Source organism: Myxocyprinus asiaticus, chromosome 4 (assembly GCF_019703515.2).
Source record: "Myxocyprinus asiaticus isolate MX2 ecotype Aquarium Trade chromosome 4, UBuf_Myxa_2, whole genome shotgun sequence".
Lineage (NCBI taxonomy): Eukaryota > Metazoa > Chordata > Actinopteri > Cypriniformes > Catostomidae > Myxocyprinus > Myxocyprinus asiaticus.
This window is the reverse complement of record NC_059347.1, coordinates 17,083,408-17,109,605: the sequence shown is the minus strand read 5'-3', so window position 1 is coordinate 17,109,605 and position 26,198 is coordinate 17,083,408. Positions and strand designations below refer to the sequence as shown.

Sequence of the window (26,198 nt, the reverse complement as noted above, 5' to 3'; positions counted from 1 at the left end):
ATCGGATGGTCTCAGAAATTTGGCCAGAATTGATGGCCTGTCTCCCTCCGTGGATCTCCGAGCTGGGACTCTGTGAGCTCGCTCGATTTCCATGGCCTGTTATGTCGAGCAGACTCGGGAAGAGCTCGTCTAGGAATTTCACCATATCTCTGCCTTCTTCGTCTTCAGGAATTCCAACAATTCGGACGTTGTTTCGCCGGTTACAATTCTTAAGGTCTTCCAACTTTTCCCAAACATGCTCCAAGTCCATCTTGGTCACTAACGGAATAGCAGCTAATTCCATCTCCGATGACTTGTTTCTCAACATCCGACACTCTTGTAACCAACACAATGAATTTCGTCTCCATGGCAGTGATCGATCGAAGTATTACAGCAAGATCCTCCAAGTCAGCAATGACCTTCGTCAGCATTCATGTTCGATAGTTGACACTGAATCTCTTCCACCGCACTGGCCAAATTGAGTCCCAGGTCTGCGGCATTGTCAGGGGTATCATGTCTTTTAATGTCTCCAGAGCCCGAGGATTTTGAATTCTTTGACATACTGTCTTCATAGAACAATTATGGAACAGAGCATATCGAATACCACCGATTTATGACAAAATAGACTCAACGCTGAAACTCCCGCTGCACTGCTGCTGGCTGTTCTGTAAAGAGCGTCTGTAACTGAATGCATATTAACAAGAGAGAACTCGAATGGCTTTACCTCATCCGTGCTATGCGTGATTAGATTAAATGTTTATTTTTTGTTGTTTAAGATCAAAAAGGATATTAAAAGAGATATTATTAAATGACAAATGTATAGCGTGGATCTCGTCTTTGGACACTCATTACTACGGAACGAGTTATCTGAACATCTGAAAATCTGAACATTTACCAGCCAGTGGGTGATCATAGACAGCTAAAATGTGATTAAAATTATAAAGTGAAATATTAAATAAAATATACACTCTAGCATACTACAGTGAATGAAGTCCTATATAAATGAATCCTATATAAATATATCTGAAGATCATATTTTTTTTATTTATTTTTTTCTGTTACATTAAGCTTACATGTCAAAATGTAGTAAAAACAAAAATGTACTAGCCAATGGTGATTCTTTCCCCAACGTGTCTGTAGAGGGTTGTCCATAGGGAACTTATTGGTTCATGAAAAGTTGCCTTTATATGTCAGGTGGTTTAAGGGAAGAGGGTGAAAAATAAGAGGGCTTAGTGACATCATTTTATTTCTTCTTTGGAATAAGGTTAACCAATGAATCTTTTACAATAAGACCAGAAACATGTATTACAGAAGTAAATAGGCTTAAATTTGAATTAATTGACCTGACACAGATGAAATTAGCTTCTTAACAATATACTGTACTAACACAAAATGCAGCCCTTTAATTGTGTAACTGATACATATTCAACAAACAGAAATACAACAAATAACTACTTAACCCTTTATTGAACTATGAAACCGGCATAGACCTCACAAACAAAAAAGACCTGCTGATTATGATGAATAATAATAGGAACATTGCTCACAGCTGGTGACTTGAAGTCTGACAATAATTGTCTTGAAATGTATTGTTTAAAATGCTGACTTCAACATGCTAAAACCCTCTCAAAGAAATTGTCTCTCTTCATCCCTTTTAAAGCACCAGTGCTAAAATCTAGGTTTTGAGAATCTAGGTAAATTCACTAGTCAACCACACTATTTGACTAGTCAACCAAGAACAATAAATAATTAAATTAAATAATGCACATTTCTTGAAACAGTGTTTTTGAAACAGAGACATTTCAGAAAGTAAGGCAAAAAAAAAATTATGAAAGGAAGGAAACGATAAAAGTGTTGCACTTTCATTGCAATGTTTTGGTGCTAAAGGCCACAAAGGTACAGAGAGTGAGAGAAAGCTTTAAAGAGAGCTAGTTATTTCTTGTAGCTTACTGCTGGGGGGACAAAGACAGTCTACACTGAATACTAAGCAAAACAGACAGCAGCAGATGCTAGCAGCAGTCTGTTGTCAGGGGAAATGCCTCCCACACGACAACAGAGAGAAGAGCACACAAGCCAAAGGGATCCCCCTGAGCATGACAATTCTTCTAATAAAGAGGACTGGGCAAAATTGTTCACTTTAGAACTTTATAGACCTCACAGATACCAGACTATTTTTATGAAGTAGGCTATTGCCTCACAATACTGGGAGTGCTGCGCAAGAGGTTGAAAAGGCCATTTGGGTTTGAATTGGATATTTGAATTTCTCTCTCTGTTGTAATAACAGCTGGTGAAGGTGGAGGACAGTAGAGGTTCTTACCTTGGCTTTGTTGATAGTGCAGTGCAGGGCATTGTTCTCCTGATCATACAGAAGGCTGAAGTCCAGAGTGCCCAGTGTGGCTGTAAGGAAACAGATAAAAAGCAATCAACAAACCAGATTATTTACAGAAAATACCCGGCAACACAGGCAATGACAATTAGCAAGTTGCTATGGTACAGTATATAGTTGGTCAGGTAGTCACATCCTGTCTAAGTGGGCAGATCTTAGCCAGAATAAGCTGCAAAGTATAACTGATCAACCAAAGTTCTCAGTGCAAAGTCAATACTCCTGTAGGGTCATGCCTTCTGAATGTGAACCTCCCTGCTGATTCTGCCATGTATGAGAGCGGGCATGAAAATCGGAGTCAGATCTCATACTGTATCTCAGCAGGTGGCCTTCAGCTCCACTCTGCAGAGACCATCTGGAGTTCAAGAGCATCCATCATTAAACATACTGAGCATCATCTAATCAACTAACCTTGCTGTTAAGCCAATTAATGCCATTCATTATGAAAAATAAATATATATCTATGTTGCATGGCTTAAATCTTGATCTTAATTATTTCAAATAAGACATATACATGGTGTCCGGTGAGACTGAGGGCACTACGTCCTAATACCCCATAACAACATAGTTTTTTTGCTCTATGGAGACATGGCATGGAATTGCTTTTGTTGGGCCATTTAATACTGTATGTCCTATTCCCACTTGTTTGTATGTAGGCAATTGGATGATTCTTTAATCGGAGTGTGTATTTGCACCCCCTATTTGCAGTGATTTGGTCATGGTGAATGTCGGGGTGTGCAGAGAAGGGTTTGATCCGGAGGCAGAGTCTGTTGAACACACTCGTTCCCGTGGCTCGGCGTCACTTGTGTGTAGATTGCATCACTGTATTACTTATATTGTAGTAACCATAGTTTTAATGCAATTAACCATGGTGTTAGTACAGTAATATGGTGGTAATATAGTAACCACGGTTAATATTGTGGTAACTTTAAATTTACAAAAATTACCATGGTGAAACATGGTTGCTGTAATAAAACCTAGGTTATTTTTTCTACGGTAAGGTTAAGGTTAGGTTTAGGGGTAGAGGTTAATATAGTGTGTCTGTGGAACTCTAAATAAACACAATAAACACACTGCAGTGATGCCCATATACTGTATTTAAATATGGGCGCAAATAATATCTGCCACTATTTGCACTGGGGTGTAAATAGCATATACCATTATTTGCACCAGGGTGCAAATAGGATCTGCCTTCTTTAATTGGGGGAGCTTTTATGTTCCATAGGAAGATTTCAAAGAAAAATGCAAGAGAACAATGCATTTCTTAAGAAAAATTCATAAGAACTTTTAAAAATAAATTTTTCAATTTACCTGGTATTTGTGTTTTATGTATAGTAATATACAGTAATATGTATATACTATATACACACACACACACACACACACACACACACACACACAGGTGGCCAAAAGTTTGGAATAATGTACAGATTTTGCTGTTTCGGAAGGAAACTGGTACTTTAATTCATCAAAGTGGCATTCAGCTGATCACAATGTATAGTCCGGACATTACTGATGTAAAAAACAGCACCATCACTATTTGAAAAAAGTCATTTTTGATCAAATCTAGACAGGCCCCATTTCCAGCAGTCATCACTCCAACACCTTATCCTTGAGTAATCATGCTAAATTGCTAATTTGGCTAGTTTGAAAAATAGACGCCTCACATGTCCTCAGCTGACAGCTTCATTGAATTCTACTCGCTCAACACCAGTTTCATGTACAACAGTAAAGAGAAGACTCAGGGGTGCAGGCCTTATGGGAAGAATTGCAAAGAAAAAGCCACTTTTGAAACCGAAAAACAAAAAGAAAAGGTTAGAGTGGGCAAAGAAACACAGACATTGGACAACAGATAACTGGAAAAGAGTGTTATGGATCTTAACCCCATTGAGCTTTTGTGGGATCAGCTAGACTGTAAGGTGCATGAGAAGTGCCCGACAAGACAGCCACATCTATGGCAAGTGCTACAGGAAGTGTGGAGTGAAATGTCACCTGAGTATCTGGACAAACTGACAGCTAGAATAACAAGGATCTGCAAAGCTGTCATTGCTGCACATGGAGGATTTTTTGATGAGAACTCTTTGAAGTAGTTTAAAAAGTTCTGATTGTTCAAATTGTAATAGTAATTTTCACGTTATTAATGTCCTGGCTATACATTGTGATCAGTCAAATGCCACTTTGGTGAATAAAAGTACCAATTTCTTTCCATAAGAGCAAATCTGTACATTAATCCAAAGTTTTGGGCACCAGTGTGTGTGTGCGTGTGTGTGTGTGTGTGTGTGTGTGTGTGTGTGTGTGTGTGTGTGTATATATATATATATATATATATATATATATATATATATATATATATATATATATATATATATATATACACACACACACACATATACGTATATATATTTTTTTAAAACAAAGAAATGCTGAACAATTGTGTTTTTCATGGAAACAACATTTAGTTATGATGGAAATGAGAGGTTACAGGGGAGCACATCTTGGCCAGGACAACAGTGTTCAAGTTTAGAAATGAATAATTTTAAGACTTTTATGCCATAATCTGTAATTGAGTCAGGACCACTTTTATCAAATGAATACTTGAATACTTTAATGAATATTTGTATTCACATAGACAATTAAAGCAATCTGTTGGTGTTGGCGGTATGGTTCTTTTCTGGACAAATTCTCTGCCCTTCAGTTGTGGACAGAGCAGGGAGTGCAACAAATAAAACCCCCTAGGGGTAAAATAACAGATCCAGCAGAAGTATAACTACATTGTACAATTTTTAAACATTCTGACATTAAACATTGCAACATGGTGCAATCCTTCATTGCATAATGACACTTAACAGAACTTTATATACTGTAATCAAGCTGGTGAATCAAACACAAGACACAATAACATTTTGAAGATAGAAATTTCAAACTGGCAATCAATTGTAGTCTTCGAGCACAGAACACAAGACAGATGTAGAGAAAACTAAAAGGCAAAGCTGTCATTCAAGAGGTGGAGCTGGGGATGAACGGAGGTGTTAAGTGCAACTTACACCCATGCAATGGAAAGGCAGCTAAGGCAATGAATAAATGGAGGACTTAAGTAGAACCATTCTGATAAGCATCTGATTTGTATTGGTAGATGTCATGATCAGCTGAGCATTAATTTACCAAATTGGTTTGAGAATTATAATTCAGAAACAATTAATTTATTTTTCCTATTTTTATTCTTTAACTGCTAGCTATTTTGTGTCAGGAAGTCCAAGCCTTATCATACTTTTTCTCTAAACAAATGGATCAGCCTGTGAATTTGGCAACAATAGGTCAAAAGATTTGCAGCTGAAATCGGTCTGTGCTTACCGAAATTCAAATCACTGCCCCCCCAGTGGCCGAAGCTGGAAGTGTTGTTGAACGTATATGAACAAGTGTGAGCTGCAGTTTACGGGTGAAATGTCCACAGAGTAGCGCCATAAGCAAGTTACATTTTCAGTTGTAAATGATGTAATACCGTCAAAAGGAATGCATATTTTATTAACTCTACCCCCTAACCCAAACCCTAAACCTAACCATCGGTAAGATGTAATAAGGGTAAGATGTAATAATTTTTTTGTAGAGTGATGTAAATGTAACCTCTAAATCACACTCTCCATAACTTAGATGAAACCAAGTTTAAAGAAGTAAAAAGTTTTCAAGATTCCAAGTATAGTCAAAAGTGCCTTAATTGAAGAATCACCCATATGCAACAAGAGGCATTGGAGAACACCTCAGGGATTCAACCAGGCTTGTTTTTAATTACCCAGACTGGCAGCCCATGTGACTCCAGACTTTAATACATTTATGAGAGCATGGCCGTCAGTGATGGGCCTGTCTCTTCCGCATGTGGATTGTATTATCTTATGCTATGAAATTTTACCCCTGCAGGCTATGAATAGATTGTTGATGTTAAGGAGGGATGAAATGATGGACAGAAGGAACACACAAAAGAAAAATGAGAAAATAAAACAGTAATGTTCAGTGGAATGTAAAATAGAAGGGTAGCAGGATTATACCTCTATTACCAATAACTCGAGGCCACACACTGACATATGTTCACATCAGTTTAATAGCAGCATTACGCAACCTCACTCAACCTGTAATCATACACACAACCCCTCACTTAGTTTCCCACTTTGGAACACTTTACACTTCAACAATCTGCACCTAAAGTGCATTTTACATCAGCAGATCTCAATTGAGAGGGAAGGCCAGCTTGCAAAAAAAAGAAAGAAAAAAGCCTTGACAGCCCTTAGCATTTCTCGACTTAAATGTTTAGTATAAAATACATGAACTTGAATGCCATCTTATGAAGGCTGATTTCCAAAAGCTTCATGGATAAAACACAACCTTACAAATGATGTGTCTGCCATTCTGATTGCTTTGATCAAAATAAGGATGTGCCAAATTCCTGTACACAAGAGAGAAAATGGAAGTAATAAGATGGTGCACTGTGCAACCTTTTGTGGGATTATGTTTTTTTTTGTGGTTAGCTGCCAGTTTCCAAGCTTTTGGGGATAGACGGCATTATGGCCACTGCCAGTACAGCGGAAACAAACAGTCCAGGAATTAGCAAAAACAAAATCGTATCCACTCTGTCCTTGTCAGCTCTGAAGTTTATTTTGGGCCATACACAGACTGGGCTTCTCCTCTCTGCTGCAATTAAAAATCTGAATTGGATGACAGGTGGTAATTAAGGATGGCTATCAATGAAATTAAGTACTGGCATAACTGGAAACACATTTGGACATAAAGAGTTAGCATAATTAAACACTCAATTATTTTGTGAAGACTGTCAAGATTCGCCAGTCAAACCCAGGCTTATGAAAGAGGTTTTCAATGGACCAAATATCATTCTTCCTATTAATGGTGCAAAGAAAACATCACTAGTCACTTTCACACATAGAGCCTTTCCCGGAAAATTAATGCTGTTTTTCCACTTAGAGGTCATGTGTGAAAAGGACCCATTGGGAAATACCGGTAAATTGGCTCTGACAATTTCACGTAATGAGAAGTTGTAACATTCGTCCTATTTACACTTGTTCACTTCATGTGTTTTTACTGACTGGATAGCTATCCGACTGAATAAGCTCATTCCATTTACACTTGGCCACATCAATGTGTCTCTGCCAAACGGATATAAATCCGATCTTCAATTCACACACTATATGTAAATAAAACAGTTGAGTTCACCTCCATGATTATGCTAATTCCGGGCAGCGATTTTAAAAGATGTGAATTATTATTTGATTCCAAGTGTCTTTGACCAGCGTGTGTGTTTGTGTATTGGCGTGCTGTGTATTTTTCCCCTCGGTGCTTCTCGTAGGTAAGACGCATCATGCTCGTCAGCTGCGCTAATGTCAGTGTTTAGTTTCAGTTTCATCAGCACTCTGCATCAAATAAATGAGGGAAAAAGTTCTGTCTCTCCTACAATGTGCATTCATGTCTTAATTTGTAATTATTTATTGTGCGATATTTCATGTTTTCCCAATGCTGATGAGGCTCTGTTTGGGCGGAGTAAAGTTTATATGTGTGGCATGTTGTGTGTTTACAGCCAGGTGCATTTACACTTGACCAGTATCGACTGGAATGCCACCTCCTGAAGTGGTTTGAGTGATCGGATTACAATCCGACTCTAATGCGTTTCGGAGGGCATTTACACTTGGTCTTTTCATGATCGGATAGTTATACGATAACTGAAAATGCACGATGTGGACAAGTGTAAACAGGCCCATTATGATGCTACATATGAACAAAGCCATAAGATTAGCAGTTTAAACACGTACGAGGTCAGGACGCATCGACGTAAGAAGTCTGCTTAGGGCCAATCGCAAAGTTCTGACTGAGATTTTGCAATTGTTCAGCGTTGTTTAACACCTGTGATTCAGGAATCAAAATATGTCATCAAATTGGACTGATGGTGAAACTGAAGTGCTTCAATTAAGTAATTTGTCGACGGTGTAAAAGAACAGTAAGCGACTCAGTTACTTATGATAAAATAACTAGCCTCCTTCGAGAACAAGGTGACATCACTTTAGCAACCACCAACAACACCCTAGCATTTTGGTGCTGACTTTTGCACAGACAAGCACTAATAAAAAATCTAGTTCACAGTTATGCTGTGCAAGCTACTTCTTATCTTCTTGTTTGCAATATAGGCATGGCTGAAAGTCCTGCCTTACAGACTGATGTATGGGATCTGGGCTTTTTATTATTTTTTATTTATGGGTTACTTTACACCTTAGCTGGCGTATGGAGAGCTGTGATTGGGTAGTGAGATATATGGGTGACACATGACATTCCATTAATGTTCTTCTGCATGCTCTGAGCAATTAATCCCTCTTTTCATGTAGCAACAATTAAAGGCGTCTTGCATCTTCTGCTAAACCCCCACTTAATGTTAGACTGCATATTTCCATTCATTTACATGGTGGGTGTATTGCTCAGTCATTGCTCATTACGTCCACCTCAATTAAGGTCAGTAAAAGGCCAGATGGGCTGCCCATCCAAAAGAAATAAGTAAAGATTATTTGTGTCACAGACATAACTATTATTTTAAGTATCTTTGATTTGATGCCACTACCCAAACTTTGGCAAATAAAGCGATTATTTAATTCTCAAAAGCACAGGGTATCAACCTGGTTCCTTGTAAACACAACTTTGTTTCCCAGCAGACTGATAAAAAACCTTTTGTGCCCTTACTCCCGGAAGTTGTGTGAAGTCAGCCAATCAAATTATAGCTTGCTGGATCGAGAAGGTGCTTCTCAATTTTGGGAGCAACATGCATCAGTAACCACGAGTCAGTTAACAGACTTTGGGCATCTAACACTAAGACTAAGGTTTTACTGGTATTAGCAGTCTCATGGACATCAGTTCACATGGGCATGGGTTTTATCTTAAAACAAACTAGTAAATATCAAAGCAATCAGAGTTCAAGGCTCAGGGCAGTGTTTGGATTTAAAAGGAAGTTGAAAGAGAGGGAAGATAAAACAAGATGACAGGTAGGTCATGGAGGTTTGAAAAAAAAAAATCAAGCTGGCTATATGCACAGAGTTTTGTAAACTAATATTAGGCTTAATATGTAAGAGTCATTCCTTTAATCAGGATTGCTGCAGAGTTTTAAAATCAAATTTAAGACTTAAGACCTTTTTCAAGACCTGAACAAATAAAATTAATACTGTATCCCCATACCAAAACAAACCCACACAATCTCAAAATAAATCATGTATCACAGACTCTTACTTAAACAGGCAGGTGCACACATTCAACATGGCCTTAACATTGCTCATCAGTAAAACACGGTAGGCTATATGAAAGTTTAAAATACTCAAGACATGTTTTCCACATGTACTATATGACATTAAAATTGGTTTATGTACCATTATATAAATAAATACAAATTAGAGATCGACCAGTATTGGATTTTGCAGATAAAATAATGTGTTAAAAGGAAGGTAATTAATCTGCCAATAGTTTTGGTAGCCTACATTAAATGTTATTAGTCTTTCCTTCCTGTGATGGGGAAGGCCAGACAGAGGCTACAAGAGTCCAAATTTAATTAAATTACAGATGTAGTTTATGGTGCAACCAAAATACCAATTACCAGACAGAAAAAAGAAAAGATTTGATTCAAAGCACGGAACAGTTAACTTTAACGGCTGAAATACAACGGGGACTCTTATTTTAAAATGCATGCGCTTCAGTTTCACTGCTTTCAGCTGCACATTCAAACAGATAAATCTAAACAATTAAAAGTAAACATCGTCATATTTCATCAACTCTATATCATCATCATCAACAGTTGATAATTAGTGATCACTTGTCATAAATTTCCGATATGGCCTAAATTATTGCGAACTGCTCTGCAACAGCTGGAAACACTCACAAGCCCCCGCATGCTTGGAGAAAATACAACAGTGCTGTGTTTTCCCTTTGAAGGAAGCAGCGCATGCAGTTATTTAATTAAATCATATTCTTTTGAAGTTTGATAATCACATTAGGTCATTTCATGATTCCCGTCTTTCTGCCCCCCAAATTTAAGACCTCTTTAAATGATAATTAATATTTTTGTTGTATCATTTAAAATATTTAAGACTTTTATGACCTGACATTTTGGAAAACTGAATTTAAGAATGTGACAAGTCACTTGTTCAGATAGGAGGAAGGAGATGGCGTACTGCTTTCCAATAAACAGTTCTTTATTTACAGGATAACTTGTTGATTTTCAGCAGCGCACACACACACACACACACACACACACACACACACACACACACACACACACACACACACACAAGCGGTTCAAGCACAATTCTCTCTCCCTTCTGGCGGTCTGGACTGCCTGTATATCTCTCTCCAGCTCCCACTGCAACACAAAACAGCTGTTAGAGATAATTTCCCACAGGTGTCAATCCTTACTGCTCTTCCTCTCCCAGCCTCGTTCTCCACAGAACATCGCTCAACCATGCCCCCATCTCCACAAAGACATTTTAAGACTTTTTAAGGATCCGCAGGAACCCTGTTTAATTGCAGTTCATCATAGTGTACTGGAAGTGCATAAAGGTCTGCACAAAAATGAAACATTATAAGTGAACCTCAAGGAACATATTAAAATAATAAAAAAAGGCATGCCATGACCCCTTAAGCCCAAACCTGACCCGAAGCCGATTCACTCACTCACTTTATCATTTCTTCTCCTAGCCAGCAGTACTGTTGCAATAGGATAGCAATACTATTTTATGTAAGCATCGTAGGCAACATACATAACAGTATTGTAACTGTAAATGTACAAGGCACGGCAACCCCTCAGCACACCAGAGCAGAAGCAAAAAAACATTGCCTTACCCTTTATCAATTTTACTTGGTGCAGAACCATTTGTAATAATGGGAAACAATGTAATAGTCACATCAATTCCTCTTTGCAGCCTGAACTTGTCAAAACAAGCTACATGCAGTGAAACAAATGAAACACATTTTTTGAAACTTCTTTTCCTTAAGTTACTTTAAACTTGGCACCGTGTCTAAAAATGTCTCAGTCATGCACAAGATGCTGAATAAATGATTCTTCATATTGGATATTTTTTTAAAGCAAAATCACAGAAAGGGCCAAAGAGTAATTAAGAGAAAGAGAAGAGAGATAGATTTGTACATTTCCAGAAGAAAATGTGAGTGCTCCTGCCCGAGTATTTTGGGTACTTAGCGGACCAAGTCAAAAGAGCCTCTATGACAGTAGAGTCTCTATGATATTCTGGCCTCTAGAAATGGCTCAGGTCCCTCGTTTAATGTAATGGTATCATCAGACAGCTGAAAATCATACCTCTGCTCATTTAGAAGAGTAACAGCACATCTCTTCTTAACAAACGACTTGACATCATGTCCGTATAACTAACAATGCAGGACAAGGTCCAATGCTTCAAAGTTGAATACATAGGTTTAGGGTGTTTGTTCAAATCCCTAACTCCAAGTATAGAATGAGCAATAGTAATAGTGATGTTTGCCTTTGGAAGCACCACTAATGATATTATATAAAGGAGGTAATGAGAGAGGGAGAGTTAGTTACATTTGTGGCAGGGCCCCATTGTGAGTGCTGCTCAGTCAGGCATCCATTAGTCTTCCTCTCTACCAACACCCTCAGAGACAAAGGTCTGCTCAAAGCCTCTAATGATTTTCTTATTGATGGTGAGGGTGGCACATAAGATGAACAGCAAACAACTGAATCAAAGCGCATGGCTGAGACAATTAGCAGTGAGTGCAGTGAGATAGGTTTGCATTTTGCAAATGTGGGTATTCCTGAATCTATAACCTAAAATTGTCTTTAAGTTATCATGAAGACATACACATTTACTGTACAGCACACACATGGACACAAAAAAGTGAGCACCCAATGTCTGTCATAAAGCCATCTCTTATCTCAATGGATGGACACAACGTGCTTGATGTCCATGTCATGTAATTGCCCTACCAGAATGGAAGGATTGACAGCCACATTAATGAAAGATTAGATTTGTTTCGGCTGTAAGAGAGGACGCTGAATGTTTGCGTTAAAATTGAAGTTTACTTTGGCCTTAAGAAGCTGTTCTTTTGTTCTAATATGAGACCTACCTGTTTTCAAAAACCTAAATCAGGCTAATTTTACATGGGCTTCCTTAAGACCAACAAGTTGAATTATTGTTCAGACTACAAACTCACTATTCGATTATGGAAATATGTAGTTTTGTCCACCCCTTGTTTCTTTTAAAGTTTTGTGAAAGGCACCTAGTGTCAAGTAAACTAGATATCCACAGGTAGAGTTGTATATTCTTCTTTGTTTTCTGAGTTATGTCTGTGAAATCCTCTGTATTTATTGCTTTTGAATGAACAGGAATTCTGATTACAAAGTCTACACACATTTCTTATAATTTTCAAGGCAGCCTATTATCTACTATTTCAAATAAACCCACCCCTAAACAACACAGAAACAAAATAAACTGTGGTTGGTCACTTTATGCATTGGTCAGACAGTCTCTTCCTATCTAAGCAGCACCAAGTGGACCAGAATTTTTGGACGGTCAAAAGTCTGGCAACACAAGACTACCTGGAGGGCATCGGCCAGTAATTTATGTCAGGCAGGACAAAAGTATTCCAAACCAGTTCTCTCAGATGGAAATATGTTCAAGGGAATATGGAGTGTGTTTATTTGTGCCATAAGTACCTGTAGAGATTGTTTAATGGAGGCGTCACCTACAGTACCAACTTGTAAAGCACTTGAGGCAAAGGATCTGGATGTACGTAACTTGGGCAAGGACACAACAAGGGCACAACAAATTATACTAGACATGGCACAACACTGACATATAACAGTGTTGTTAAAAAATGAAGAATGAATTGGAAAAAAAATGAATGACTCTAAAATGAGAAAATATTTACTTCTGTTCACTTGAAAAGTCTGAAATTGAAAATGCTGGTGGCATCAGCAATGGTGCTGTAAAGTATAGAGAGGAATCACTGGTAATGGCTTCTGTAGGGATCTTGTTTATTGTACTACTCTGTTGATGGGCTACATATGAGGGACTGCAAGACATATCCACCAGGCATCGGTCAGGCTACTCATATTGGAGAGAAACTGTTGGAGTATGAGTGCAATTGAGTTAACTAGAATGCCCACAGCGAGGAAATTAAACTGTTTTTGTGATCTTTAGGGTGGGCAAGTGATTGTCTCTTCATTGGACTGGGATGAAGATGTCGGATGTTTGGGGGGTGGGGGGGCACAAAAAAATCTAGCCCCCCCCATACATACAAAAGTACATCTACCACTTTGTCTAGGGTTAGAAGTTCTTTGTCTTCTTCCACTGCGAGTTGTAATGTTTGTGTAAATCAGAGACATAACCCACTCCTTCTTCTGTTGTCTGAAGCATGCCTGGTGTACTCTGTCCTCTAGCACTGATGCGTAGGTATTGATATGTCCCCACGGCCTGCCCTGCAGCTAGAGGTCTAAAACAAAATGTGTGTCTTGGGTACCACAGACCAATGAATGCATGTGACATAAGAATGACTGCCAAGAAAACAGAAAGTGTGAGATTTAATAGGATAGAAAAATGACTAATGAAATCTCTTTAATGTTGTAATTTTGTTTCCTAGGCAGCAATGGGTTTAAGGATTTCAATTTCAGTGGGTACAGCAATTGCTCACATGTGCCTGCTTTAGAGTTTCAAAAGAGATCTCAACACTGTTACAAACTTTGCTCAGATTTGCCAAGATACCGAAGTCTGCAGTGAAGTTTTCAATATGAACTCAAACACTTCTCATCAAATGCTTCCAAGATCAAATGATCTGAGCTATGCAATCCATACTAATTTTATAGCTCTATATTCTTACTGTATGTAGCCTAAACCAATATTTCACTGGTGTCTCATTTTATTCCTCTTAAAGAACTTTAGGAGAATCATCAGAGACAAAGTTGTTACTCAAATTAAATATAACTGAGAGCTCAATTACATCTCCTTAACAAAGTCATGCTTACAAGGTCTAAGAGCTAATTACTGGATTTGCAAGTTTGAACGATTAATGGCATAAAATGTTTGAAAACTACTAAGAGTTTTATCTGAAGCATTTAGACGCAAGTTAACAAGATATAAAACAAAACAAATGGGATGGTCGCTTTACATGTCTGTCAGACAGTCTCTTCCTGTCTAAGGCTGCGTTCCACTTCACTTTAAATATCCACTTGCTAACTCCCCTTAACACTTCCCCTCGGGGGAATTCCCACCACCATTTTGGAAGTCCATTCCACTTCATTAAGTTGGTGAGGGAAGTTTCCGACGACAGACCCTCAACCTCTCGGCAGAGGGAGCGAGCCTACTCTGAGCCTTGAACTCTGATAGCTTCAGGCAGCTCCATATCCCACAATGCAATTCGATTGTGACATCACAGCACAGATCACACTTAAACTACCTCCCCCCCACAACACAACACTAATGTATGATGTTGGGTCAATTAAGCAGTTTAGAAAAAGTTATATTGAGATTTAACAGCATCATGCTTTTAGCTACCTTAGGGATAGTTCACCAAAAAATGAAATTTCTCTCATCATTTACTCTAATCATTATACCCTCATGCCGTTCCAAATGTGTATGACTTTCTTTCTTCTGCAGAACACAAACCCAGATTTTTAGAAGAATATCTCATGGTCCATACAGTGCTAGTGAATGGTGGCCAGAACTCTGATGGTCCAAAAATGACAAAGGCAGAATAAAAGTAATCCGTACAACTCCAGTGGTTAAATCCATATATTCAAAAAACGACTAAAAACACATCTTTTCCATGAGCACTTAACCAGTCATTAAAAAATAAATAAATAAATAAATAAATAAAAAATTCTGTTGCACTTTATTCTGTTTTGAATACTATTATGATGCTAGTGATACTTTGTAATACAGCACTTTTCATACCACTGTCTCCTAAGATGATTTGCTTATGTTTTCCTCTCTTGTAAGTCGCTTTGGATAAAAGCGTCTGCCAAATGAATAAATGTAAATGTAAATGTAAATTCAGAAGTGATATGATAGGTGTGGGTGAGAAACAGAGCAATCAAGTCCTTTTTACTATCAATTTCCCCCTATGTCCAGCTCCAACTAGTAGGTGGCTGAATGTGAAAGAGAACTTACTTCTACACCAGAATGTGGATGTGAAAGTGTACATTTACAGTTAAAAAAGTACATTTAAATACTGATCTGTTTCTCACCCACACCTGTCATATTTCTTCAGAAGACATAGATTTAACCACTGGATCTTATGGATTACTTTTATATTGTCTTTTGGACCTTCAAAGGTCTGGTCACTATTCACAATCTTTAAAATATTTATTGTATCTTTGTTTGTGTTCTGCATAAAAAAGAAAGTCATACACATCTGGGATGGCATGAGGGTGAGTAAATGATGAGAAAGTATTCATTTTTGGGTTAACTATCCCTTTAAAATAACTGTTTGTCAGACAGTAATAGCCTATGTCCATTGTTGTTACCACTATCGTTTTTGTAAAACTTGATTAATCCTTTCTAACAATGAATTCAAATAAAAAGTTTTTTTTTTTCTTAACATATAAGATTTATACATATGCCTCTGAAATAACAACTAAACTTTACCTAAATGTGCGGTTGCATCAGTCTCCGAAGTTTTCTTCTCAGGTGCAAAAATCTAAATAAATTCCACAAATTGACATCGGCCTTCAACATGCTCCAAGTGATCAAGGGCTTAGGGTGTTCCAGTTAAACTCATTGCATGGGTTCCGCCAGCAGTGGGCACTCGCACAACGCAGGCAATAACGTACATCCGAGTCAATGAGACGAAGAGAATTTAGCGAGGAAAGGGCATACAAATTTAAAGTGGAACGCAGACTGGCTGTTCTTGCCGAGAATAAACTGTAAAGTGGACCCAACTTTATGCCAGAAGTCAAAAGTCTGGTTAAATGAGATTAGCTATGAAAGAGCATCCTCTTTCTCTGGCATATTATGGACATGGATGGAGTTGGGAATGAATTGACACAGATTGTATGGCTACACGCCAGTGCCAGGTAGTAACGGATTGCATGTTATCTGGATTATGCAATCAGATTACAAAAACAAGTACTTCACCACATACATAAATAACTTGATTTTCAAAGAGAGATGGGGGGGAAAAAATCAGCAATGCAAACTTTGTTAACAAAAATAGAGTGTCGGTGTTTCAAATGAACCTGCGTCCTTCTGTCTATAATCAGACACTCTTCAGTAAAACGCATACTGCAAGCAAATATTTCAGAGGTGTCGGTCACATGCACCTTTATTCGTTTGCACCATGCAAATGCACTTTAGCCAGTGGCGAATTCTCAGGGCCAGCAAAGCCTTCTCTGCTGGCCTAACATGCCTAATAAATAAATATTTTTTCATCCTTTCATTCTCATTCACATGTATTTTCAATCACTTTCCACTCCTAATTCATCTGCAAACAAATAGCAAAAAAAGGTTTATCCGATCAGAATTTATTCATTGATGCTTACAAGCAAAACATGACGGCTGTTTTACAAATCGCATGCCGAAGCAGCGCATGAGTCTAAGCTCCACCCCTTAGGCCTTCAGAATTTCTACAGAATCCCTCAACAGTGCATCTGAATAGGCATCTAAAGTCAAGACTGTCAGATTCATCAGCCAATCAGACTGATTTATGATGAGTTGGCTGTCACTGCCGCTATCGCCTTTGAGAAAGAGATCCTTTTAAAACCTGAGATGTAAACAGGAAAGGAGGGCTGACTTTCACTACAAGTAAATTAGTAAGTGCTTTTTGCATTGTTATAGCAACATCAGAGGCCCTATTTTAAGAGCGCTAGCGTTGAGCGCAGCGCTATGCAAAAAGTCATAAGTGCAAAGTCAATGGGCATGGCCATGAAATTTTGGTATTTTCATGCAAGCATGCACCAAGTCTACAGTATGCGCAAGTAGGTTTGGTGAAATTGCCCAGGCAACGCACAAATGGGCTGGATTAAGTGCAATTGAATTCTGAGGCTCTTCTCTGGGACCTTCTGCATCCTATTATAGTCCGTACCCTGTCAAGCACCAGCTAAATAAACAAAGACAGCACATTCATAAGAAGTTAGTAGTTTAAATGGATTATATGCAATGAATTAGAAGAATAGAAAACGGGCATTAACTGCATTCTTGATGAATGCCAGGCATATTTCTATGACAGTGACACGCTCCTTTATACGCATAGAAAATGTGATTCTCTTCTGAATTTGGATGTACGCTCAGTTAAATTATAGGGAATGTAAGTATTATCAATCATATTCATCTACTGACACAAATCATGGCTAGTATTAATAGTGATTGTATCGGCACGCACTTCACTTCTACCGGTCGATTTCTATTTAAAAAAAATGAATGTATTCAAACACAAAAAACAAAAAACTAAAATATTTCTAAATTCAAATTACACTTTAAATGAAATGAAAATATAATCAAAATAACGAAATGGTACAAAAATCATACCCAATCCAAACATTTTAGTCTCTCCTTCCACCAGACCCTTTTGCAGTGACTTAAATCTCAACAACAGGTGGAAAATTACTAGTAGGCTACAAATTAAATCATAAATACAATTTTAAATATACAACAATAATAATACATATAAACATAACACCAAAAATAAAAAATGTTTTGTGTGAAAAATAAACATCTAAAAAGCTCAATCGATTACCCCTGAAAAATTGCGATTATCAGGGACATTTTTTGATGTTTTGTACTCTCAGAATTTGGACATGAACTTCATTACAACCTGCTGGTGGAATCTCCACACTGCAAATGCAGGAACTGAATTTGAACTTTGTTAAGAGGTGGTATTAAAAACATCTTAGTGCAACGACCTATTTCTCAGGAAAATAGCAAATTGCGCTTTGCGCAACTTCATTTACATACAATTTAGCGCTCTCACGAAATTGGATAAGACGTTGCACACAGACAAAGTGCAATGCGCTGCGCTTTGCGCACTCACGAAAATAGAGCTCCAGGAGTTTTCTAAGTGTTAGTAAACAGTGTTAGTTTTTCCCTTTTGCTTTCCCTTTTCAAGTACCTTTTGTTTTACTCAGCAACTGACAAATACCTAGTTGCTATTTGGATTTCATGTTTACTAATGCTTAATGAAAGGAGAGTTAATTGGTACTTAATGATTAGATTTAGCAAAACATGTAATAAGTCATCCAAAAGTAATCAGATTAGATTACCTAAAAGTGTCATCTAAAAATGTACATTACTGATTGAAATTTTAGTTGTATTATTTATAATCAGTAAAAGACTACATTTCAGAAGTAATCTTCCCAACACTGTCACATGATAACATAATGCTTGTGCCATGCTTAGTGAAGAGAAAATACGATTTAGATAAGCCTCCATTACCAACCATGGCATTTGTCTTGCTATCAATCCCAACTATTGTTGCTGAAAGAACACTTCAGAAATATAGCTTAGCAACATCTTATCAACTATTGCATAATGACCACGTGCACATTAGAAGATTCATCAGACTGAGAAACAAACCAACCATTTCAAAAACTCACAGTAAATAAAACAAATCTGTCAGAAATAGTAAAAACATGTTATTGTGTTTTAAAGTGTATAATAACTCTGGCTCCCTCCACCCCTTTGGCAAACATCCATCCATCTATCTATGTAAAGTGCACATTTAGAGTGCTTGTCAAAATAACTTTGAATCATAAAAGGCAGCCAATCTGTCAAATTACAGCAGAATATAAAGAGGCTATTTCCAGAGCTATGGCTATGTGGTTTGAAGCAAGACTGGGAATTTTCTACAGTGAAAGAGAGAGAGAGAGAGAGAGAGAGAGAGAGAGAGAGAGAGAGAGAATGGGAGTGTGTGTATAGTGTGATGATTAAAGGAGTATGACATCAGACAAGCTTGGCATGGAGGATAACCCTCTTCCCTCCTTCCCTGTTCCTTTAGTAAACATTTCTGAAAAAATACAAATAGCACAAGAATCTTTTATCACCAAGCAGTGGCAGCTGATACAGACTAGCTTTATTTGCTGGTCTAAGACCTGTTTTTCAGTCTGGTTTAAACAGTGTTAAATTGAGGGTGTGGTAAAGAGGAGCTGCTTCTTGATTAGCACGAGAAAGAAACATTTATACCGAGAAGCCGAAAAGCTGGGCAGAGGGCAGTCGAACACATCTCTATCACTCCTCTGCAGGGAGAAAAGGAGTGGCACACGCAACCATCGCACTGACAGCACCTCAGCAAAAAACACCAGCACACGGCAATCAGTGGAGAATCTCTCTCGCTCTCTCCTTCATACAAACATGCTCTTATCATTAGGGCTATGGAGGACGAGGACTGCCATTAATAAAAATAAATATATAAATATATTTGCAAATAAATGTAAAAAATGAAAAAGTGTACATATAAATACATAAATAAATGTTAAAATCTGAAATACATAAGCATTTATACTTTTATTTCCTTATTTATGTATAATTGTATTAATTTATTTCCACATTTATTTATTTATTTAGGTTTCTAATGCCACTATGCCAACAAACCATGGAGACTCAAGACTGCCATTTATTTTTCGATCTCACAGTGTACCCTTTCCCTGTGAATTTTAATTGTTTCTTTAATAATTGATTTTGTTCTTCCCAGTTTCTGCTTTATTAGCTGTGACTCTTCATTTGTGTTAAATCACAGAGAATATGTGAATTTGAGTCAGTTGTATAAAAAGGTGAATGGATCTTGTGATCCTTTACAGCAACAATGGATAGGACTTTTTTGTGTGTTACAAAAACAGATTCTCAGATTTAGCAACAAACGCTGCCCGATTTGACCAGATTAACTGAAATAAGATAAAAAGGTTAACACTTTAAAGTAAGGTTGTATTTGGGAGGTCATGTGACCCCATGCAAGAAGCAGACGTGTGAGCGACGAGCTCTGTGCACTTTGCTAAATGTTTTATTATTTTCATGTTATAATCTGGTGAAATTTGATACATCCAGTTACACATTTGCTCTTTGAGGCAAAACATGGCAAAGAAGTCAAAATCCTCGGGCTCTGGAGACATTAAAAGACACTTATGTATTCAGGATGAAAGCCCCGACAGGCCTACAGACCGGGGACTCGATTTGGATGGCGCGGCGGGAGAGGTGATCCAGCGTCAGTTGTCCAACATGTCGTTGATGTTGACGAAGATTCTTGCTGACTTGGAGGATCTCGCTGTAATACGTTGATCGATTACGGCGATGGAAATAAAATTCTCTGAACTAGTTACAAGAGTGACTGATGTTGAGAGACGAATCGATTGTCTGGAGTCTTCGGAGAGGGAATTAACCGCTAATCCGCCCACGACCAAAGTTGATTTGGAACATCTCCTTGAAAAGCTTGAAGATCTTGAGAATAGAAGCCACAGGAATAATGTTCGAATTGTTGGAATTCCTGAGCATGAGGAGGGCAGAGATATAGTGAAATTCCTAAACGAGCTCTTCCCGAGTCTGCTCGACATAACAGGCCACAAGCTGGAAATCGAGCGAGCTCACAGATTCCCAGCTCACAGATCTGCAGAGGGAGAAAGGCCCCGATCAATCCTGGCCAAATTTCTGAGATCATCCGATAAAGATCTTGTGTTGCGCCAGGCGAGGAGCAAAGGGAAGCTTTCTTGGAGGAATCATAATATTTTCTTGTTCCCGGACTTTGCGAGTTCGACAAGAGAGAAACGCGATCGGTTCAAGGAATGTAAGAAACTTTTACATCAGCGAAAGATCACTTTTGCTCTGATGATTCCGGCCAAACTGAGAATAGAAATGAAGGACGGTCGCAAAGTATTTACATGTCCCAATCAGGCAATGTCTTTTATTGAATCAATGGGTGAGTAAACCATTGAGTGTTTCTCATGTGAGTGGATGGACACGCTATACTTACTCTGACTTTTGAGGCGTCATTTTGGTTTCTTTTTTCTTTTTGCGTTGGCTCCACCGAGCGGCTGGAGTTTGTTTTGTGAATAACACTTTTCCTTAAAGAAACTTTTGCACTGACGAAAGATTACTTTTGCATTGAGTTCCCGGCCAGTTTGAGAGTGGACACTACGGATGACCGCAAAATATATACATGCTCACACAAAGGATGTCTTTTATAAAGTTGACGAATTGTGTAAGTCATGGTATATACGTTTATGCGGCCTCCGATTGAATTGACTCGATCATCCGGGGAACTGGGATGCCGGTTTTGTTTCTTTTTGTACTGGTTCCGCCTAGAGGCTGGAGCTTGTTCTATTGAATAACACTCCTTTGGAACAGCTGTGGATTAATCTGTTCGTTCTTCATGCTTATTCCTCCTGCTGGCTAGAGTTTGTTTTGTTGAGTATTTTTACGGGACATTGGAATGATTACGTCATCCGCTGAACTCATAACAGCCGGCTCACTGAACATTCCTTTGTCTGTCCGAGCAATCTGAACGGTTTTATATCAGCTGGAATTTGTTTTGTGGAAGATCACACCTTTGAGACAGTTCTGTGAATGAATCTACATGTTCTTTGTGTTTATTCTTTCTATTGGCTGGGGTTTATTTTACAAGGTATTTTCTGTTATGTAATTTTGCCTCACAAATTTGTGAGGCAAAATTGAGCAACCTGATGGCAAAGTTGTTGTGGGGGCTCGTGGGCATTCATGGACCTTTTGAGTTTAGAGGGATTGTCGCTGGTTGGCGCTTTTGTGCGCGGGATTAATGCGCATGTTTTTCTTTTTTCTGTTTGTTTTCTTCAGGGGGAAGTTCGGGGTTTGATTGTTTCACTAATGGGGAATGTGGTACTTTGACAGCACTTATAAATCTTGGTTAATTTAATTTTATACTAGTAGATTTTAAAAATGACAGGTTGTATGCGTTTACATTGGTTCATTCATTATGAACTAACATGAACTAACAATGAACAATTTTATTTCCATAAACATTAACCAAGATTAATAAATGTTGTTCATTGTTAATTCATGATACCCAATGTTTATAATAATTCTAACAAATACAACCTAATTGTTAATACAACCTAATTGTATTGTTTTATCAAAACAATAAATAATGCAGTTTATATACATTTATGGTTTAATATATACATTTATGGTTTAATAAATAAATAAATATATATATATTTTGTTTTAAAATATAAATCTTAAATATACTGTTAATCTACAATTAAAATGATTAAATAATAAAATTATAATAATAATAATAATATAATATAATTATATATAACAAAATAATTATAATGTAATAAATAATATAAATTATAATTATTATAATAATTCATATAATAATAATTATAATTATTAAAATTATTAAAAATTACATTAATATTATATTAAATATTTTTTAAAACTTTTTATATTATGCCAAAAATGTATATATATATAAAAAGAGACATTTTAAACAATACTATTTTAAAATACTTATATTTGCTGTTTTTACAGTTTTATTTACAGTTTTGTAAAGAGGAATGGTACAAAATTCCTGATGTTATGCAGGTCTGATCCAAATTTAAAGAAAATGTAAAAAATAAAATAAAAAAATAATAATGCTGCCAAAAAAGGGTCAACCAGTTTTTAAATCCAAGGGTTCACATAGTTTTTCCCCCCTGCTCTGTGTGTGAATGTTTACACAGGGTATTTGATAAAGGCAGCAAAACATATGATTGTTTGTGTGTTATTTAAGCAGACTGTGTTGGTCTATTGTTACTTTTATCAAAGTGTGTGTGACCATTTCATGCAGAAATCCAGGTACCGTTGAAGTCAGAAGTTTACATGCACTTAGGTTGAAGTCATTTAAACTCTTTTTTAACCACTCCACAGATTTAATATTAACAAACTATAGTTTTGGCAAGTCATTTAGGACATCTAATTTGTGCATAACATGAGTAATTTTTCCAACAATTGTTTACAGAGAGATTGTTTTACTTTTAATTGATTATGTCACAATTCCAGTTGGTCAGAAGTTTACATACACTAAGTTAACTGTGCCTTTAAGCAGCTTGGAAAATTCCAGAAAATGATGTCAAGTCTTTAGACAATTAGCTTCTGATAGGAGGTGTACTGAATTGGAGGTGTACCTGTGGATGTATTTTAAGGCCTAACTTCAAACTCAGTGCCTCTTTGTTTGACATCATGGGAAACTCAAAAGAAATCAGCCAAGACCTCAGAAAAAAAAATTGTGGACCTCCACAAGTCTGGTTCATCCTTGGGAGCAATTTCCAAACGCCTGAAGGTACGACATTCATCTGTACAAACAATAGTACGCAAGTATAAACACCATGGGACCACGCAGCCATCATACCGCTCAGGAAAGAGACACATTCGGTCTCCTAGAGATGAACGTAGTTTGGTGTGAAAAGTGAAAATCAATCCCAGAACAACAGCAAAGGACCTTGTGAAGATGCTGGAGGAAACAAGGTATCTATATCCACAGTAAAACAACTATATTGACATAACCTGAAAGGCTGCTCAGCAAAGAAGAATCCACTGCTCCAAAACTGCCATAAAAAGAGCCAGACTACAGTTTGCAAGTGCACATGGGGACAAAGATCTTACTTTTTGGAGACATGCCCTCTGGTCTAACGAAACCATCGTTATGTTTGGAGGAAAAAGGGTGAGGCTTGCAAGCCGAAGAACACCATCCCAGCCGTGAAGCATGGGGGTGGCAGCATCATGTTGTGGGGGTGCATTGCTGCAGGAGGGACTGGTGCACTTCACAAAATAGACGGCATCATGAGGAAGGAAAATTATGTGGATATATTGAAGCAACATCTCAAGAAATTCCAGCAATTTATTGTGAGAAGCTTGTGGAAGGCTACCCAAAACGTTTGACACAAGTTAATCAATTTAAAGACAATGCTACCAAATACTAACAAAGTGTATGTAAACTTCTGACCCACTGGGAATGTGATGTAAGAAATAAAAGCTGAAATAAATCATTCTCTCTACTATTATTCTGATATTTCACATTCTTAAAATAAAGTTCCTAACTGACCTAAGACAGGGAATGTTTTCTACGATTAAATGTCAGGAATTGTGAAGTTTAAATGTATTTGGCTAAGGTTTATGTAAAATTCTGACTTCATCTGTAAATATAAAAGGGTTTACATACTTTTTTCCTGCTTTAACTGTAGGTAGATCTTGCTGCTAGGTAAATTTTTGTTGATAAATCTGATAAAAAATTTACTTTTTGGTAACATATTTCATATTCAGCATTCTAATGGTTCTGGGCACATTTTAGGGTAAGGCCAGCGCAAGAGAGATAGACTTCAATGCTAGCACTGCATACAGTGGAAGATTCACTTTCCTCATATAAAAATCATTCTGTTAAAAGAGACTTTTTCTTCTTAGGTTGCATTGTTCTTCCTCCATTTGAGGCAACAAGAACCAGGATAAGTGGCAGGTCAATATGCCCCAGTGCATGATGATATTTATCGTATTTCAAACCTGCTACTGCTTTTGCAGAATTGATATGAATCAACAAGTTGTATAAATAATGCCTTATAATTTATAGCTATTCAGTGAATATTTGCAGGCTTGTCACATCTAGCTGTACTATAATATCATGTTACAGGATAGTATGCAGATGTCTTGATTTTCAAATAAAAAAAGGCCACGGGTGGCCTTGCCTCTCATCACAACACAGATGGCAGAGTCAGAGTAAACACTATGAATGAATCTTTACTGAATACCACTTCATGTCTATATAAGAGTATTTATTGGGCAGACTTTGCCATCTCTGGTAACTGGATTCTCATAATATAAAGAGATTCACTGATATACAGTACTTAAAGTCAGTTAGTTAGTTAAAGTTTACTTATAAAGCACATTTAAAAACAACTGATGTTGAGCCAAAGTGCTGTACAATAATAAAAAGATAAAAATATAAAATAAAACAAAACAAGAATAATAGCAACAATAACAACAAAAATAAGTACGAAAGGATAATATACTATTTTTTTCCTATCCCAGCTTAATATGCAACTGTAATCAAGCCATCTGTAGGTTGATTTCCCCGAAAAGTGTAAACGCTGTGGCGTTGTGGCACTGTCAAAACATTGCTCTGTTTGTCTGAGCATCCTGACCAGCCCGAGTCAGCAACATTGGCTCAACCAAGGGCATAAGTTTGGGTGGGGACTACCTTTTTCCACCTAGTGGAGGGTGGGAATGTTTTTGCAATTCTGTTTGGTGTTGCTAGAGGCCCAGAAATGATACACTTCACCTGACTCTCATTGAATAGCATGGAAATTGAAGCCAGAAATGATTTTTCATACTAATTTGTAGCACTATTTTGCACAGTTATTTGGTTGTGATTTGGCTCAATGCTTGAATTTATCACTCAATGGAGAAGTTTCGTTTGGATACAAAACAAGCATTAGATTGTTATCTAGTGTTTGGTATCAACAAGCACTTGGCAGGAATATTTGGCTCAAGGCTATGCTACCCTGTTGATAATTGTCACTATAGATTTGGCTCAAAGATTTGACACCTTCAGTACAATGGGGGAAAAAAAATGGCAACCTAAAAAATATGTGCTTCATGTGGTAACATCAGAATTAACTGGTGTAATTCAAGTCAAAAATATAATTTAACATCACTAAATCAATCTGAACACAATAGGTTACAGCAACAAATATACATTTTTAGGGTTAGATCAAGTGGAAATAGCTCCTTAAGGTAAACTTTGGTTTCCACTTTTTATGGTGTAACGTGACTGATGAAACATTTGTGAAACACTTTATCGATTGAACAGTATAACAAGAACACAAACACCATCCTTAAACCCCTAAAAT

General features: G+C 37.4%; 1 protein-coding gene across 5 annotated transcripts in view; it reads right to left on the bottom strand.

Annotated features, from left to right (window-relative positions):
• doc2b (double C2-like domains, beta) overlaps nucleotides 1-26,198 on the bottom strand; it is a 277,442-nt gene that overhangs the window by 78,965 nt on the left and 172,279 nt on the right. For all 5 annotated transcript variants that reach the window (XM_051696116.1, XM_051696118.1, XM_051696115.1 and 2 more), the window contains one exon: nucleotides 2,297-2,376. In XM_051696116.1, the coding sequence (XP_051552076.1) occupies nucleotides 2,297-2,376 (80 nt within the window). The remainder of the gene's footprint in view (nucleotides 1-2,296; nucleotides 2,377-26,198) is intronic.